The sequence below is a fragment of the Physeter macrocephalus genome, chromosome 20 (assembly GCF_002837175.3).
Source record: "Physeter macrocephalus isolate SW-GA chromosome 20, ASM283717v5, whole genome shotgun sequence".
Lineage (NCBI taxonomy): Eukaryota > Metazoa > Chordata > Mammalia > Artiodactyla > Physeteridae > Physeter > Physeter macrocephalus.
The window spans coordinates 56266629-56283511 of record NC_041233.1 but is presented as its reverse complement, the minus strand read 5'-3'; the positions used below and the strand labels follow the sequence as shown (position 1 = coordinate 56283511).

Sequence of the window (16883 nt, the reverse complement as noted above, 5' to 3'; positions counted from 1 at the left end):
TTTGGTTTTTTTGTTTGTTTGTTTTTTTGCGTTACGCGGGCCTCTCACTGTTGTGGTCTCTCCCGTTGCGGAGCACAGGCTCCAGACGCGCAGGCTCCACGGCATGTGGGATCTTCCCGGACCGGGGCACGAACCCGCGTCCCCTGCATCGGCAGGCGGGCCCTCAACCACTGCGCCACCAGGGAAGCTCCTAAGGCTTTTTTAAAGAGCTTTTTTCAGGGATTTAAAGAATGGGGCTCACCAAAATTGTTTGCATTTGTTAACATTCAGTATTTCTTAGATTTAATTTATTTCTGCAACATATACAATTGTTATAACGAGGAAAAATTACTCAGAGCTTACCACTTGAAGGCTTGTTGTGAACACAAAAAAATAATTCATTTACCTTAGGAGAGTTCGTGAAGATTAATGAGTTGTTTCTTTGGGTTCAAGTTTTCCACATGCACGGAGTTCACTATGGTGATGTAATTAATTTCACAACACCAGGGTTTTGTCATCCAACATTTCTGTGCCATGCAGCTATGATAAGTATTCTTTAATTAAACCTCAAAATTTGCCACTGTTGTTACATAGTACAGCTGGAGCACAGATATACCGCTGTGGACCACAAAGGTTTTAATATGCAGCTGGGGAAGCTTAGTAATAGAATACTTACATGAAAGCTTTCTGAGTTGGTGTCCAGAGTTCTTAAAACTTTTAATAAGTACTTATATCTAAAGAAATGAAAATAACAGGTGGTGTTTAATGAGCTTGTGTTTGTGGTTATAACAGGAAGGACAACAGAGTATGCTCCTGGGCTAAGGAGGGAAGAAGAACCTTTCGTGGTTCTCCTGGGCTCCCAGCTTTAGAACTGGCAGGCGCCTAGAGAATTACTTTTCTGTGAGTACAGCTGAAAATAATCTTTCTCTTAGGACTTGGGGTACAAAAAGAAAAACAGACCAAATAAGGTTGGTTTAGTTTGATGCTCATTATTCCAGCTCTATAAAATTAGGAAGTGTTTAGTCTCTGTCTGGCTTGAACTATTTTAGTGGGTGATTCAATCATGGCTCAGAAACAAAACAAATATGTATATTTATTCAACGGTTCAAAGTAATAAGTGTGGTTTGTTTTGTCCTTTGATTCAAGATTTGGTTCAAATTTGTATTAGTGACTTGATAAAAATTAGGGTGAAGAAGTACAATCTAGTGCAATGGGTAATAGCTCAGGTTCCTGTCCCCATCACTTATCACCTATGTAATCTTAGATAAGATACTAACTATCTCTTAACTTTGGTTTCTTTATCTTTATAATGGGATTAACGGTCATATTTATTTCACAGAGTTGCTATGAATATTGAAAGAAATAGCGAAAAGTGCTTATAAGCTGGGCACATAGCAAGCATTCTATAAATGGTAGTGATAATCATGTAAAACTTTACTAATGGTAAGAGTGGTGAGTGGGGCTAGAACTAAGATGAACTACAGAAAACTTTCTGTAGCAATGTGTTATAATGAGAACATGGTCAGATCTGTTAAAAGGTTGTATTTCTATCCAAGATACTCTGGAGAAAGACAGAATGAAAGCCAGCCTTTTCTGTTCTCACACTTCTGTTTCCTTGCCTCAGAGCACTGTTGCTACACAGAGTTAGGATCCTTGAGGGGAATTACACTGGAAAAAAGTGAGAAATACGCAGCTGGTTGGTTGTCAGGTTGGAGGGGTACAATGTGAGTAATGGCAAAAATGCCAGAGGATAAATTTCAGTTGCTTCTGAGAGCCCAGGGAAAAGATTAGATTTCTGCTGGCCCCTGAAGTATTAGGGGATCTATGGTACCCTCTCTGACTGGTATAGTGTCTTGTATCTAAGACAAAAATACTTATATCCAAACTAAAGAAAGTATTTTGAATAAGGAGACTTTCCAAGTGAATCTTCTCTTGTAAAAAGGAGGTGAAATAACTTTTTGTGTAAACTGTCCTTAGATATTCTTGAGAGACTATCATTCATGCAGCCCTACTGGCTTTTATATGGAAATTATTGTCTTGGTGCAAATCTGGCTCGAAATAAAGACCTAGGTAATAGGGCACATGTCTACTCCATAGTTAGGAGAGGGCATAGTGATACAGACAGTGGAATGGAGGTTATTTTTTTTGTCCAAGTCCCATGGTTCACTGATAAAAGAGCATAGCAGAGTAATCTATTGAGATATTAAATCACACTGTGTTCCATATGGCTGTAGGAGATGAGAACACACGAGAGATGCACCTCATAACATATACTGGGCTTCTGTCTTCCCTACCCAATATCCTAACACCAGGCTATAATTTTTGAAAATTTAAATTTATTGAGAAAAATAATGACTTGAGAATATCTGCAAAAACTCAAAATAAAAAAAATTCAAAATGTAAATTCTGGACCCAAACAAAAACACAGTAAAAACAGTTAAGATCTCAGCGGTTGGATTTATCTGCGGGTTAAATATAGCTGAAACATGAATTAGAGTACTACAAGAAAGATATACAGGTAAAATGAAGAAAGGAGAGACAAAAGAATGAGGCTGGGAGTAAGGTTAAGATACATAAAAGGCAGAATGAAACAGCATAACATACATAGAATTGGGGTCCTAGATCAAGACTTGCAAATAATAAAAGTTCAAAAATTATATGTTGGATTAATGAATGAATGAAAGAAGTAGGAAAGATATACTATGAATTGCTATTCAACAAATATTTGTTAGATATTTATTTTACTTTGCTAATGAGTGATTCAAGGATGTATGAGGCAGTTCTTTGGTCACCAAAAAAACTTAAAATTCAAAATAAAACAAAATATTATCATACTTAGAATGTTTCAGAATGATCACAGGTACTATAGGAAGCTAACTGAGGGTTTGAGATAGGTTCATAAAGGCTCTGCCTTTATGTTTGCTCTAAGAACAGTTTATCTGATCATTACACTTTTTATGTATTCTATTTTGTGCCAGTGTCCTATTAGTAATATTTTTATGGAGAAAGAAAATATTGATAACTCCATAGAGTAGGTATGAGATATATTACCTCAATAGAAAAGAGTATCAATGTTATTCAGGAGTACTTTTAAAGTAAATCATATTGTTATTTAAATGAAATTAATAAGAACTATTGAATTTATTATAGAAATGTTTATTCCCCCAATAAAAACAACCTCTAAAAAGTTAGCATTATTTGCAACTGAATGCCTGAATGGTATTCATGACTGATAGTTTTAATCCAGAATTTATTTTCTCATGAAGCATATGATTTTTTCCCCCACTTCCAGATCAGTAGGGCAATATGTCACTTCCAAACAGTACTGAATTTGAAATTTGGACTACTATCATGTTGCAGTAAAACTCCCATCGACTAATCGCTGCCTTTTCCCCATTCCTATTCCTTTTCCAAAGTATATATAGAAAAACATATGCTCAGCTGGTTTCCTCAAATCCAATCCCTCAGGCAGAAAGACAAGTTGGTCTGAATTATTTTTTTTCTCCTTTTGCCTCATTCTCTTATGACCTGACTCTTCATGCCTGAAAATAGATCAGAGAGTGTATTAAATTAACTTGTGCTATTTTATTTCTGACTGCTTCAGGAAATAAATTATCAAAGCTGAAGTAAACTTATCTTCTTCTACTTCTTTCCTTAATATCCTTAAGGAAACCTTCTTGGACTATGACTTCAGATGGAGGGGCTTTAAACTCCAGAATTGACTTTAAACTTTATTTTGAGATGAGCATCAATCACTAATTAACAGTACTTGGCTCATTTGTTTGGTAACACTTCCAATTAACTACCATTATTGAAGACTCAACATGTACCAGGCACTTACTGCTACTTTTTTGATATACTTATTGACATTCATGTCTTTTAATTTGCATTACAATGCCTTATAAAACATTTTGGGGTCCTTAAAATATTTTACCACCAGAAGAGATGGAGAATCAGAGTATCATAGCTTCTAGGTGGTAGGCCAAATAATTAAGAAATATAGTGTTAAAAGGGAGCTTAGCTTTCAGTGAAATTCTCTCATTTTTACTGAGGAGAATAGTGAAATAAATAGCTCATAAAGTGAAATAAAATATAAAAAAACAAAAAAAACAAAAAAAATGAAGAAGATACACATGTTTCCTGTAGAACAAGCTGCATGTGACAGAGTACGTCCTACAGCTCACCTGGGGGATGATGGTCAGTTTCTCTCGGAGGTCGTGGAGCCCAATGGAAGCAATATCTACCCCATCAATGGTGATCTGGCCTCCTGCAGCCTCTAGGATTCTAAAAAGGCTGTTTGTCAGGGATGATTTCCCAGCTCCTGTCCTGCCCACCACGCCAATCTGTAAATACAATTCCTTTGCATGTTAGTTCACCATGTAATTATTGAGGGCAACAGTTTAGCCAGGGACATTCATAATCACAGGTGGAAAAAGACAGTGACTGGCTACTTCATGTCTAAGATGTCAAACTGATTTTGGTTTTGGTGGGGAAAAATGTACCTGGATGTCAGAAAAGGATGACTTTCCCATCCTACCTCCTAACTTGTTTCTTGCTGAGAACTACATTGACTGCTGGAAATGTACACATCTGTTGCAATTATTCTTGGAAATTATAGATTTTTTTAAAAATCCTTGTTAAAAGTGAGAAGAAGGGAAGGATTGGGTCTGCCATCAGGTCTGAGAAGCAGACCCTGACCTGGACCTGAGCATCAGTACCCAGACATGTTTTTGGCCCTGCATCAGACCCCAAGTCCTCAGAGAACAAGAAAACCATACCAGGACTTTGCAGACCAGAAGGAGAACTAGGCCATTCTCTCTGCAGGGACAAACCTCCACACAGCTGTTCCCACCAGTTCCTTCCCCAGGCCGGTGCTTCCTGACTTGCCTCTATAAGCCTTGGCGCTTACAGGAAATGAGCCCAGTCGGCCACAGGAGGCGAGGATGCAGACAGGGAGATAGGGGAGGGCTGAGCTAGAAAGCCCTTACAGGCTAAGTCTGTTTGATCCTGTGTGGATATCCTGCCCTCTGGTGGTGGAGCTGTGTCCCTACACCTCCCCAGGGCAGAGGAAGCACCCCAACCCTCTCACTTCGACCAGATTAATGAAAGCCCAGAGTCCACTGCTCTCCACCTCTATGTTCACAAGGACTCACCCAGGCCTTTCTTCAGCTCCACCTACCTTCTCCGCGCTCTTAATGTCACAAGTGATCCCTTTCAGTACCAGATCCAGCTCAGGCCGATACCGTACTTGGTAGTCGCTAAACTGGATCTCCCCTTTGCTGGGCCAACCTTCTGGAGGCCTCTTATCAGTCACCCATGGTGCCTGGCAAGGCGACAGGAGGAAAAGTGCTTTACACAGTGACAACTCGCTCAACAGTCCCCACAGGACTCATGTCACAGAACAGGGTAACAGTGTGCCAGCCACCCGTGAGCATCTGCATTGAATAGACTGAACTAGACTGGTACTTCCAGAAGGTCCTACCTTATTCAATTAAAGAAACCCTATCCCACGAGGTTGTTCTGTGCACCTCCAGAATGAAGCCACCATTTAACTTGGTGCATCCCAAGACCTGACTTCTCCCAAACCATTACCTATTTTAGGTTTCAAGAAATTAGGTTCTTTCAGTTAGAGCAAGGGAAACTTCCAGAGAACCTTTATGACCCCATGTGAAATCTCTAGATAAGGTGAAGATGCATTCTCAAAACGGTGGCTTTTTTTGTTTTTTTTTTTGGCCTTGTCCCTGGCTTCTTCTGATTCCTCCTTACCTCATTTTCCACGTTTATGTACTCATTTATTCGCTCAACAGCCACAATGTTGGTCTCTATTTCTGACGTCATCCTCACTAGCCAGTTCAGGGTTTGTGTGACCTACAGAAAAACTGGAAGACTAAGGATCATCTCAGGCTCAGAAACCAACCCAACCAGTTAAACCGCAAGGTCAATCTAGTGCGTACTCTGCACCCAGCACTATGCCGGGCTCTACAAGAGAGCAAGGAGAAGTATAAGAGACAATCCACACCTCCTTGGGGGAGGAAATGAGGCCGGTGCATTGAATGGTGGGAGGACAATGAGCTCAACTGTGTGATGCTCACAGGAAAGGCACTACTAGCTTGGAGTGGCCTAGGGCCAAAACTGAGACTGGAGAGGCTGGCCGTTGGTGCGGGTCTCCTGCCTGTAAGCCCTTAGGGGTTAGGGATGGCATTCTACCAATGGGGAAAGCATAAGGAAAGACACAGGGTAGGAGAAGTCCTTCCAAAAAGCTGCCACCTCTGCTCCCAACAACAGCTCCACTGAGAACCCAGCCCTCAAGGTGGGACATCCACATGGACCCTTGTCCTCTGTTACCCCAATAAACTCCAGGTGCCTTCCTGCCATTACAGAGATAACATCTAACCACTAGGAAGATGATTGGCATGATCTGGGCCAGAGTCCAGGGAATCTGTGGGTTACTCAGAGGCAAGCTTCTCACATGCGAGCTTTTTTCAGGCAAAAATGTAGTCCTGGCACAAACACACAGGGAATCTTTGTAGAGCACATGGTGGTTAGAGGGAGAGCACAGGAGGCTGGGGGCTACGAGTAGCCACTTGGTGAAGTCTGGACCATATGAACTGTTGATATTTGAACGTTTTTGTTTTGGTTCAGTATAATAGTTCTCCAACTCTTTGCCCCATCTGTCCTAGGTTAGTAAGCCTAGAAATGAGGGGAAGAAAGGGCAGTGGCACAAGGAACCCAGGGATTCTGGTAAATGACAGAGTCCTTTTGGGTGTCCCGCCGTGATCACCTTGGGCCTTATTAACGCCAACTGAAAATAGCACCATATAGAGCCTGCTGGTAGCTATGCAGACCCCCAGTATATTAGCTCAGAAAGAGTCCACAAAAGATGGCCAAATGACTCATTAAATGAGTATCATTCATTAAACATTCACCATAGTGCCAGTCACTGAGTGGTAGGAAATAACATATGATATCTATCCCTTAGTCAAACGGGGGATGCATTATATAGTTCTATTACACTCTGTATTATTATTATTTTTTTTTTTTTGCGGTACGCGGGCCTCTCACTGTTGTGGCCTCTCCCGTTGCGGAGCACAGGCTCCGGACGCGCAGGCTCAGCGGCCATGGCTCACGGGCCCAGCCGCTCCACGGCATGTGGGATCCTCCCGTACCGGGGCACGAACCCACGTCTCCTGCATCGGCAGGCGGACTCTCAAACACTGCGCCACCAGGGAAGCCCTACACTCTATATTCTTTATTAAAATTAACTCCAGGGCTTCCCTGGTGGCGGAGCGGCTAGGCCCGTGAGCCACGGCCGCTGAGCCTGCGCGTCCGGAGCCTGTGCTCCACAACGCCACGACAGTGAGAGACCCGCGCACCGCAATGAAGGGTGGCCCCCGCTCGCCGCAACTAGAGAAAGCCCGCGCACAGAAACGAAGACCCAACACAGCCAAAAATAAATAAATTAATTAATTAAAAAAAAATTAACTCCAATTATTCTGTGATTTAACAAAATAAACATAGAAGTTATTTGTTCAGAAGACTTTCTGGTTACTGCTGCATTGTAATAGAAACTCATGTATTTTCTCTTTTGATTATAATCAAGCAAAGAGACAGGAAACTATTAGATTGAATCATCTGAGATTGCTTCCTTAACTACCCAGGGCAACAAAATTTATGTCCAGTTACCCAGATGACACTGGTACCTACTTAGAAAGGTAAAGGAGCCTGTCCATGGGTTACACAATTAGTAAGAGATGGAGCCAGGGTTTGAACCTCAGTCTCCCCTGGTCCCTCTGGATCTAGAAAGGAATCAAGAGCACAGACTCCACGGTATACCCTAGACTCCATTTAAGAATAATGCATTAATTCAACCAAACTCCCAAGCTTCAGACTCACACTGAGTGCATTGGACAGAACAAAGCCCACAGTGTCCCCACTTAGGGTATCTCTATAAATAACCATCATCAAGGATGAAAAGAAGATGATCAGGTTCCCAATCAGCTCCAGACGAACTGCAAGCCACCTGGAGGGCAACAGAACCAGAGAAAGATGTGTCACTGAGAGGTGTCCACTTCCTTACCTTACCCAGAAACCTAGGTGTTCCTAGAACATTCTCAGAGGGCTTGAGTTGGTAGGGCTGCGTTCTTAGGAGGTGTCTCAATTTGACTATGCCATGTGTTCCTAAAGTCTTTTAAATTGGATTTTAGAAAATAAATTGCATTTTAAAAGATACTAGATGAGTTTGCTAAACTAAGGGAATCCTATAGTTCAATGTCTCCCAAACTTGCCAAGTCATAAGAATCATCTGGTGGCAATTGTTAAAAATACACAAATTCATGCAAAAAATTCCTGGACTCTTCCCCAGGAGATTCAGGGAATGGGTTTTAGGAATCTGCATTTTAACAAATGTTCCAAGTGAGTTCTTTTGATTAGGCATGGGAAACAATGGCATAGAGAATCCAAATGTAAGGTTAGAAAGAAATCACCACAGGAAGGTTCAATGTACCCTGTCTGATTTCATGATTTTAAAAAGATAGAGAAGAAGCAGGAGGTGGAGGGAAATTAGGTGTGAGCTGATGACAGGGAGGTATGTCGGGCTTTGTAGAGAACTGAATAGTATGTAGATTGATGTAATTTATGAAAACTGACTTTCCCAGTAAAATGTATTTAACTAAGTTTGAATAATTCTAGCACGTGTACAAATAAATATGATACATATTTTACAATGGGGGTCCAACAGAAAATTGACTCTTATGCCTGTTTCCTTCTTGGAAAGTATCTAAGATATAAAATATCTCTACAATCAAATTTCTGACCTCTCCATGTTCCAGATAATACTAAGCATCACTAGCCTGCCCTTCACACCGCAAGACAGCGTAGAAGCCACTCAAGAGTTTTCACTTCCTGAAAAAGACCTTCCTCCTCCAAGGACACATGACTTCTTGCCAGGGTCTAATGAAGCTGGAGAAATCAAGAATGCTCACCCTTTTTGGATTCACCTCACAGGATGTGAACTTTTCATTTCTGTCATCATTGATTTTGCCTAAAATTTCCCAGCTTTCCTCCCTCCAACCTCTGCTTCTTTCACCACCCTACAAAGAGTGTCCTGCCTATGGAGAATCTCACATCCATTCTCAGGGAAGCAAGCAGAGAATATCCAGTTCACCCAGCACATGAACGGTACCTGGGTTATCAAATGCTCACAGATGTCATGTGACTTCCTCAATAAGCCTGTGAGGTAGGTTGTGTTCCAGCCATTGTACAGACAAAGAAAATGAGATTTTCCTGAGAGGGGTCAAGACAATTCACCCAGCTTGGTAAGTGGCAGAGCAGACAGAGGGACCCCCAGGCTCTGACTCCAAAGCTCATGCTTTCTCCTCTTTACTCACATGACAGGCGTGTTTGACAAGAGTGAATTTCACAACACTGGCCATGCCTGCCCTCCCCCAGCTGATGTCAAAAGTGCAGAACCCCGAAGCACATATTTGGGTGAATATCCAGGGGCAGCCTCACCTGTTGGAGGTAATCCAGGAAAAGACACATTTCTGGTTGGTGTCCGTCACCATCTCATTGTGCTTTAGAAATCGCTCCTGGTGCTCAAAAGCACGGATAACAGACAAACCTGACACAGTCTCACTGAAGTGAGAGTAGATTGGGGACCTGGTGACAGAGTCCAGGCGTCTCAGCTGGCGGGAAGTAGCCACATAAAATATCTGGACCCAAAAAAGTGAAGACTCAGTCATACAATCATATCACACATGCTGTACCTCTTCCTTCATGGCCGTGACCCAGTATTCTTTACGTTGAGGCCACAGCTCACATCTGAACAGAGAAGCGGCTCTGGTCTCATCTCTGACTAGAGGAGAAATGAGAGAGGCTCAGAGGAAGAGGATGATGGGAAGATCTGGGGTTGGAGGGAACAGAGGAGCACGAAAGCTAGGACACCACACCTCAGCCCCAGAGGTTGGAGTTTTCAAACCACGTAAGGAGTTTTGTCAGCCTAATCTGTGTGGTCCCAAGAATCTGCACATATTGTCTAAGTGACAGTTTTGTAGTGGTTAGAAAAACAGTCTCTAAAAGATTTTATAAATGCTGCTGGGAACCGAGGGGTGTGGAAAGTGGAGATGGGCAGTAAATGGTCCAAGAAAGGTATGCGAAGGTTTTGATAAAAGTTGAATAGAATCAGGTAAGTGACCAAAATTGTGCTTTGACAGTGTGTGAAGGTAAAGATCGTTTGGAAGTGTGTGGAATGCTGAGGGTCTGAGAACTGGAACTGGATGTAATAGCGCAGGCTGAAGGGGGAGGTTCAGTGAGGTGGGTTAGTGGTGCTACTAGATTCCAAGAGGATTTGTTGAAACTAGGGAAGAACTGGGCATTTGAGAGTCAGAATTCAAAATGTTATACCTGGAAATTTCCTCAGAGATCCTGCCTCTTATTTGTTGGTTTGTTACTGACAAAGATGACGATGTTCCTGAGGAACTCAACACAAACACCAGGGGGTGTCAACTTACCACAGGCCACAAGTCTGCCCTTGACTGAAGGGCTTCAGAATTGTTTTCTCAAGGTGATCAATTCATCCCGAAGGTAAATGGTGGAACAAGAATTCTCTCCACAGCTTCCCTCCCCTTATCAGTTTTTATCATGGGCATGGAGCCCCCTGCACTTGCTCTAGTTTTCCTGTGAAGCTTGGCTCTTAAGCTAGCTGTGTCCTCAAGAACACACTGGAATTGAGCCTAAGCCACCCACAGACACCCCAGTGAAAGGAGAACTGCCCTGAAGTGAAAAGAGCCCAGGCTCCTGCTGGGGGACATCTCCAAGTAGATAATCCTAAGCCAACCAAGGAAGCAGCCTTAGCACAACTCTTCTAGAAGCAACCAATTACCTTACCATTGTGAAGGGTCTTACAGAGCTTCAAGACTTTGTCCAGAGCCAACCTCGAAGTAGTCTTGGATCCAAACATAAATATGCCCCACTTACACTTGTGGGGTGCGGGGCAGCAGTTAAGGTGAGATTGACCGTGAACTTCCACCCACCCAGCAGTGCTGACACTTCAGCTTCAGAAAGTGGCCTACGGGCTCCTTGGTATGTTAATATCTGGCTCAATGACGAAGATGCTGGAGGGGGAGAGTGACTAGCAATAAACACAAGAGTCTCAGGAAGGAGCTTGGGCTTTTATGAGTAGAGAAGGAAGGAAACCTAGCCATTTCCAAACCTACCTGAACAGACACATAAATGATGCCAAGGGGGATGATGACGACGATGAAGACGGGAGTGGCCAGGCAGATCATGACCAGCGTGCTGCTGATGCCCAGGAAGCACAAAACCCAGCTGCGCAAAGACATGGGGAGGGTGTCGTCCACCGTGGAGATATCCTGGGGACACACAAGGAGGAGAGATGGTGTGCTAATGAATTCCTATGACATTTTACGTCTTCTCGGTTCCAGCAGGGAATCTGCTCAGTCACATCAGAATGCAAATAACTATACGTCCAGGGTTGAAAGAAAAAAAGAAATCCTCACCAGCTATTAGTTCTATGCAGATTAATTTTGACCCTTACCTGGCACAAATTCTCCATCTTTCCTTCCTCCACCCCCTCCTTTATCTCCTCTTAAGGGCTCAGTCATCGGCTCCAGAGGACCCTAGGTCTAATCCTCCTTTATGGTCTGAGCCACCTCCTCCACAAAACATACTGTATAATTAATGACAGTTTTCTTTCTCATGCAAAAGCAGTTAGCAAAATATGACTGTTGCCTAAGTAACTCACAGTAAGATCTCTGTGTTCTCTTTTTCGGAAGATTAATTATATATATATATATATATAAAAAACAACAGCGGAAAAGAGTGTATAACATTTGCAAAATTCCTGTGAGAAATCTCCCCATCCAAAATTGTGTACTTTTTTAGGTTCTGTTTAAGAGCAGAAAGCCCATTTAAGTTGTCTCCAGTGACATCATGCCCACCATCTTTGTTCCAGAGGAAGGTGACAAGTGGGGGCCTGCCCACTTTTGAAGCAGTCACCATGTCCCCAGAACCTGCCTGTGGGCTGGGAGCTAGACTTTCTGTGTCTGCTCCAAGACCAAACAAATAAGGGCTCAGAGCTCCTCAGACATTTAAAAAAAAAATGTGCACCCTCTTCTACAAACAGAAGACTGAAAATTCTGTTGGTGATAGTTGAATATTATTCAGAATTGTCTGGTTTCCTCTGTTCCTGAAATTTCCACCTTATGTTCATTAAGAATCAATGACTTTGGTCTGGCCCGTGGAAGAGAGCCATCTATATGATCTTAGCATTTACTGAGCATCCCAATGCCTAGTACAATCCTTGGCTCATAGAAGGTACTAATATATGTTGAATGAATGAATGCTAAGGGTCCCAGAATCTGAAGTCGATGGAGAACCCCATGAAAATCATAGGATTCCACAATCCAGACCTCGTTTACTTATTTTTAAAGCATCAAAGATGGGAGTTTCAGGGATGGAGGCAGCGACCAAGCAAAGGGTTGTCCTGCTATCTCTTTTATTCACTGTCACAACTAGTGATAGCACTTTTACTTGTGTTTTTCCCTCTGCAGAATAATCCTTCATGTCCTGCTTCTGCCACTCGCCCATCCCCTACCCCCACCATCTCCCTGGCTAACTTCTACGAGTTAAGTCCCTCCTTTTCTGACATTTCCCACCCTCAGTCACCCAGGTTGAGCTGGTATCTCTTTTCTGTCACTCTTTTGTACTCCAAGAATGCCACTGTACACATCGTTGTTACTGGTTTTCCTATATTCTATCATAATCCTTTACTTCCTTGGCCGTCCCCCTCACTAGATGGTGAGCTACTTAAAGGGAAAGAGTTGTTCATCCCTGTAACCCCAGGATCCTTAGGACCTCACACAAGGTGTTCAAGAAATATCTGCATGCTGAGTGGACCAAAGAACTGGAACTGCCCAGTGTTGCCTAGGGGCACATGAGAATTCTTTCCCTGTCAGAAATAAAAAGATCCTCAGCATATAAACACGTCTTACAGCCCTTGGGATACTTACGCCAGCAAACCTGTTCACTATCCGGCCAATGGGTGTTGTGTCAAAAAAACTCATGGGTACTCGAAGGATATTGTTCAGCAGCTGCTTGTGAAGAATGTTTGCTGCATGGATGGAACCATACACACTCCAGAGATTTGCTATGAGCACAAATATACCTGGAAATGGAACCAGTTTAGTCAGCACCATGCACAGGGATTCCTGAAGACTTGTGCAGGACATAATAGCAAATTTTTCATGAGTCCAGGCAAAGGACGTGGACCTGACAGACTGTCTCAGAGATGGCTGCCGTAGCCGTCACACATACCTTGTGCTAATCCCAGAGCTCCATAGACGCCAACTCTCAGGTCCCTCTGAGAGGCTGGATAGTTGGTGCTATTGAAGGTTTTAGAGTCACGGGTCCAAGCACTGAGCCAGAGGTTCGATCCAATAAAAGACACGGAATGGAGCACAAACCCAAAGATAATGAAGAATATCGAACACCATCCTATTGCTTGTAGGTATTTCAGGTAGATGGAGAACTTCACCTGCAAAGCCCCCACCTCAAAATTAGTAGAGTTCCTAGCGGCTTTTGGTGAGGAATTACCTAGAATACCAATTATAGGGGGAGTACAGTCCTTTGGAAAGTGGATAGCAGGTGGCAAAATTTGGTAGTCTGATCACATTTCTGTACTGGGCCAGGATGATAATAATCAATTCTGAAATATAATGCAGGGTAAATAACCATCAGATTATTAATGAGCTTCTAGATGCAATTAAGAGGAAAAGATATAAAAACAGAGTGGGGGGCTTCCCTGGTGGTGCCGTGGTTGGGAGTCCGCCTGCCGATGCAGGGGACACGGGTTCGTGCCCCGGTCCGGGAAGATCCCACATGCTGTGGAGCAGCTAGGCCCGTGAGCCATGGCCACAGAGCCTGCGCGTCCGGAGCCTGTGCTCCGCAACAGGAGAGGCCACAACAGTGAGAGGCCCGCGTACGGCAAAAGAAAACAAAACAAAAAAAACAGAGTGGGACAGATAAGGCTATACCACAGACCTTGGAATTTGTTTTATTAATGTTTAAGTTAAGATCTTAAATTTAAGAGCTTGGTTTTAAGTTTTATTAATTTGAATTGTATGCTATGAGCTTGATATATTGGTGTTCTCTGGCTCCCAGAATTGCATCTCAAAGCATTTTTGTTTTTGCCACATATCAGAATGGAATCAAACACTCATGAAGTGTAGTATGAGGATATTCACAGGAAACGTGTCATTCTTCATGGAAATACAATTTGATAAAAAGCCCAGAGCCTCTGCTAACATTTCAATGATAACTTTAAAGACTGGCAAAGCACACAAGACATATCCCTCTGTAGATATGTATTCAAGCCATCAAACTTAAAAATGTTCAAATCCCAAACCTTATATCACCTCTAATGGTACTTTTTACTGTGGTGTTTACCTTTCCAGTTTGTATGAATTCCTTCTTAATTAGTTTTTGCCCTTTCACTGGTTCTTCCTCCTCCTTCAGGATATTCACATTCCGAGTTTTCAAGTCTTTTAAGGGCTTCAGACGCCTGCTACTGGACCTAGAACTGAGAGATTGAGAGGGGAAGCTTTCCTGAGCATGTAGATGCATCCCGAGGGTCGTCTTGCAAGCAGGTGTCACAGTCGCTCTGCTCACATCAAAGTCACATTTCAGAGCAGATGGTCATGGGGGAAACACACCACCCCAACCCTCCTCCACATGCACGGAAACAAAAGAAGAGCTGGGAGCATCCATGTGGACACTCAGGAAAAGTCCACAGAGAAAAAGAGAATGATCAAGTGGAACTATGGAAGTGATGGGGGCCGCCAGCTGAATATGTGACCAACCTGCGACTAAATGTTCGATGAAGACTGTTCTCTCTTTTCATGGACAAGGAGGCCACATCTTCAGGGATTTCCTCCACACTGGGCATCAGCCCATAGTCATCTTCTTCACTGTCCTCATTGACTAGGAGACACATCAAAGGTTAGGGAGATAGCTGCATAGAGCTGTCATAGCCCTATGGACAAGAAGAGAAGTCTTTTCTGATCTTATTGGTCTTAATAAGAGATCCCAGATGTACACACAGGTTGGAATCTTTTACTCCAGAAATACTATTTATTAGGACATCTCATTGAAAAATACCAGGATAAAGGAGAGGTGAGTTAATATTCCACTGGAAGAGAAACAGTCAAAAAGGAGAAGAATATTCCCAGGAGCTTGTAAGTTCCTTTGGAGCAGGAAAAAACTTTTAAGGATTACAGTAGACAAACAGAAGAGTCATAATCCCCAGAAATGACTAAAAAGGTGAGTGTAAATTTAAAATGTTCTGCTTGAAATTCAAATAATTTGAGAAATTTTATTAATTTAAAGCATTTTAGAAAACATATCCTGAAAATAAAAGGTAAAACAGCTTGGTTTGTGAAAATGGTAGAGTTATGACCTCCAGAAATTGGTACCTCTGTAAAAGCAGTGAACATACTGGCCAAAAATTGTCAAAATCAAATTTTCCATAACTTTGAAATTAACCAAAGGCTTGCAACAATCCAAGGAGCATTTATTTAAGAAAAATGGCTAAATCTCAGAAAGAACAGTAAGTTTTGTAATAGTTTAATTTATCCTATTCCTATTCCCCTCTCCTTAGATCTGCTGTAGCCTAGAAAACCAACAGTCTCACAATTATTGTAACCATGAAAATCACCAGCCTAGCAGCTGCTGGAAGGAACAGAGTGGGTTCAGAACATGCTCAAAACCTCACTGCTGGAGAATTGTCATTATTTGACCTGTCTGGCAGTTCCCTGGAAAACTCCATTCACAGGGCTTGTCTTTATTGAACCTGACATGGAGTTGGCTCTAACAATCAGCAGTAGTTGTTTAACATCACAGCTGCCTGAGGCAGTGATAACAGTTGGGGCAAAGAAGAAACTGACCAAGAACTTAAGAGGAAAAAAAACCTGGGGAATAAGATATCCATAGGGAGCTTTGATATCTTCAATATATTCCTGGCAATCGAGAATGTCATACACATGTGTCGGGTTGGACGCATGCCAACCCAAGAAAGACTTGAGAATGTCCTATTCTCTTACCTCTGGCTTACCTTCAGACTCTGTGCAAGCAGGGAAAAAAGGCTGAGGCAGAACTATAATTGCCTGCTGGCATGTTAAACAGACATGTCCACCCCCAACCCCCATCCACACAGAGCCCCTCAGCAAAGGCTGAGTGACATATCGGTTCCAGGCACTTGAGGAAATCTCTGTCCAATCGTTATCTGACCACTAAGCCAACCAAGCAGGGACTTCTATGGCCACATGAGACAAAGAATGTAGACTTAACAGAATTAGTTCAGGAAACTAAAGAGGAGGAACAAAAAAAGCAAACCCTGGTTGAGGATGGAGGAGAGAGAGATCATATTTCCAGAATTGTTATACTATTTAAAATGACCGGTTTTCAGTAATCAAGACAGTATGGTACTGGCACAAAAACAGAAATACAGATCAATGGAACAGGATAGAAAGCCCAGAGATAAACCCATGCACATATGGTCAGCTTATTTTTGATAAAGGAGGCAAGAATATACCATGGAGAAAAGACAGCCTCTTCAATAAGTGGTGCTGGGGAAACTGGACAGCTACGTGTAAAAGAATGAAATTAGAACACTCCTAACACCATACACAAAAATAAACTTAAAATGGATTAAAGACCTAAATGTAAGGCCAGACACTATAAAACTCTTAAAGGAAAACATAGGAAGAACACTCTATGACATAAAGCAAGATCCTTTTTGACCCACCTCCTAGAGAAATGGAAATAAAAACAAAAATAAACAAATGGGACCTAATGAAACTTAAAAGCTTTTGCACAGTAAAGGAAACCAT

General features: G+C 42.5%; 2 protein-coding genes across 2 annotated transcripts in view; one reads left to right on the top strand and one right to left on the bottom strand.

The window, feature by feature from the left end:
- DNMBP (dynamin binding protein) overlaps positions 1–9058 on the top strand; it is a 148145-nt gene extending 139087 nt beyond the window's left edge. Inside the window, exon 17 of the mRNA XM_028482042.1 lies at positions 8808–9058. Coding sequence (XP_028337843.1) covers positions 8808–9023 — 216 coding nt within the window. The 3' untranslated portion in view covers positions 9024–9058. The remainder of the gene's footprint in view (positions 1–8807) is intronic.
- The window catches only part of ABCC2 (ATP binding cassette subfamily C member 2), a 68481-nt gene that overhangs the window by 8388 nt on the left and 43210 nt on the right, over positions 1–16883 (bottom strand). Inside the window, exons 20-29 of the mRNA XM_007108787.3 lie at positions 14856–14976; positions 14443–14575; positions 13312–13531; positions 13008–13162; positions 11193–11348; positions 9490–9689; positions 7873–7999; positions 5746–5847; positions 5159–5302; positions 4164–4322 (exon numbers count right to left, since the gene is read on the bottom strand). Coding sequence (XP_007108849.1) covers positions 4164–4322; positions 5159–5302; positions 5746–5847; positions 7873–7999; positions 9490–9689; positions 11193–11348; positions 13008–13162; positions 13312–13531; positions 14443–14575; positions 14856–14976 — 1517 coding nt within the window. The remainder of the gene's footprint in view (positions 1–4163; positions 4323–5158; positions 5303–5745; positions 5848–7872; positions 8000–9489; positions 9690–11192; positions 11349–13007; positions 13163–13311; positions 13532–14442; positions 14576–14855; positions 14977–16883) is intronic.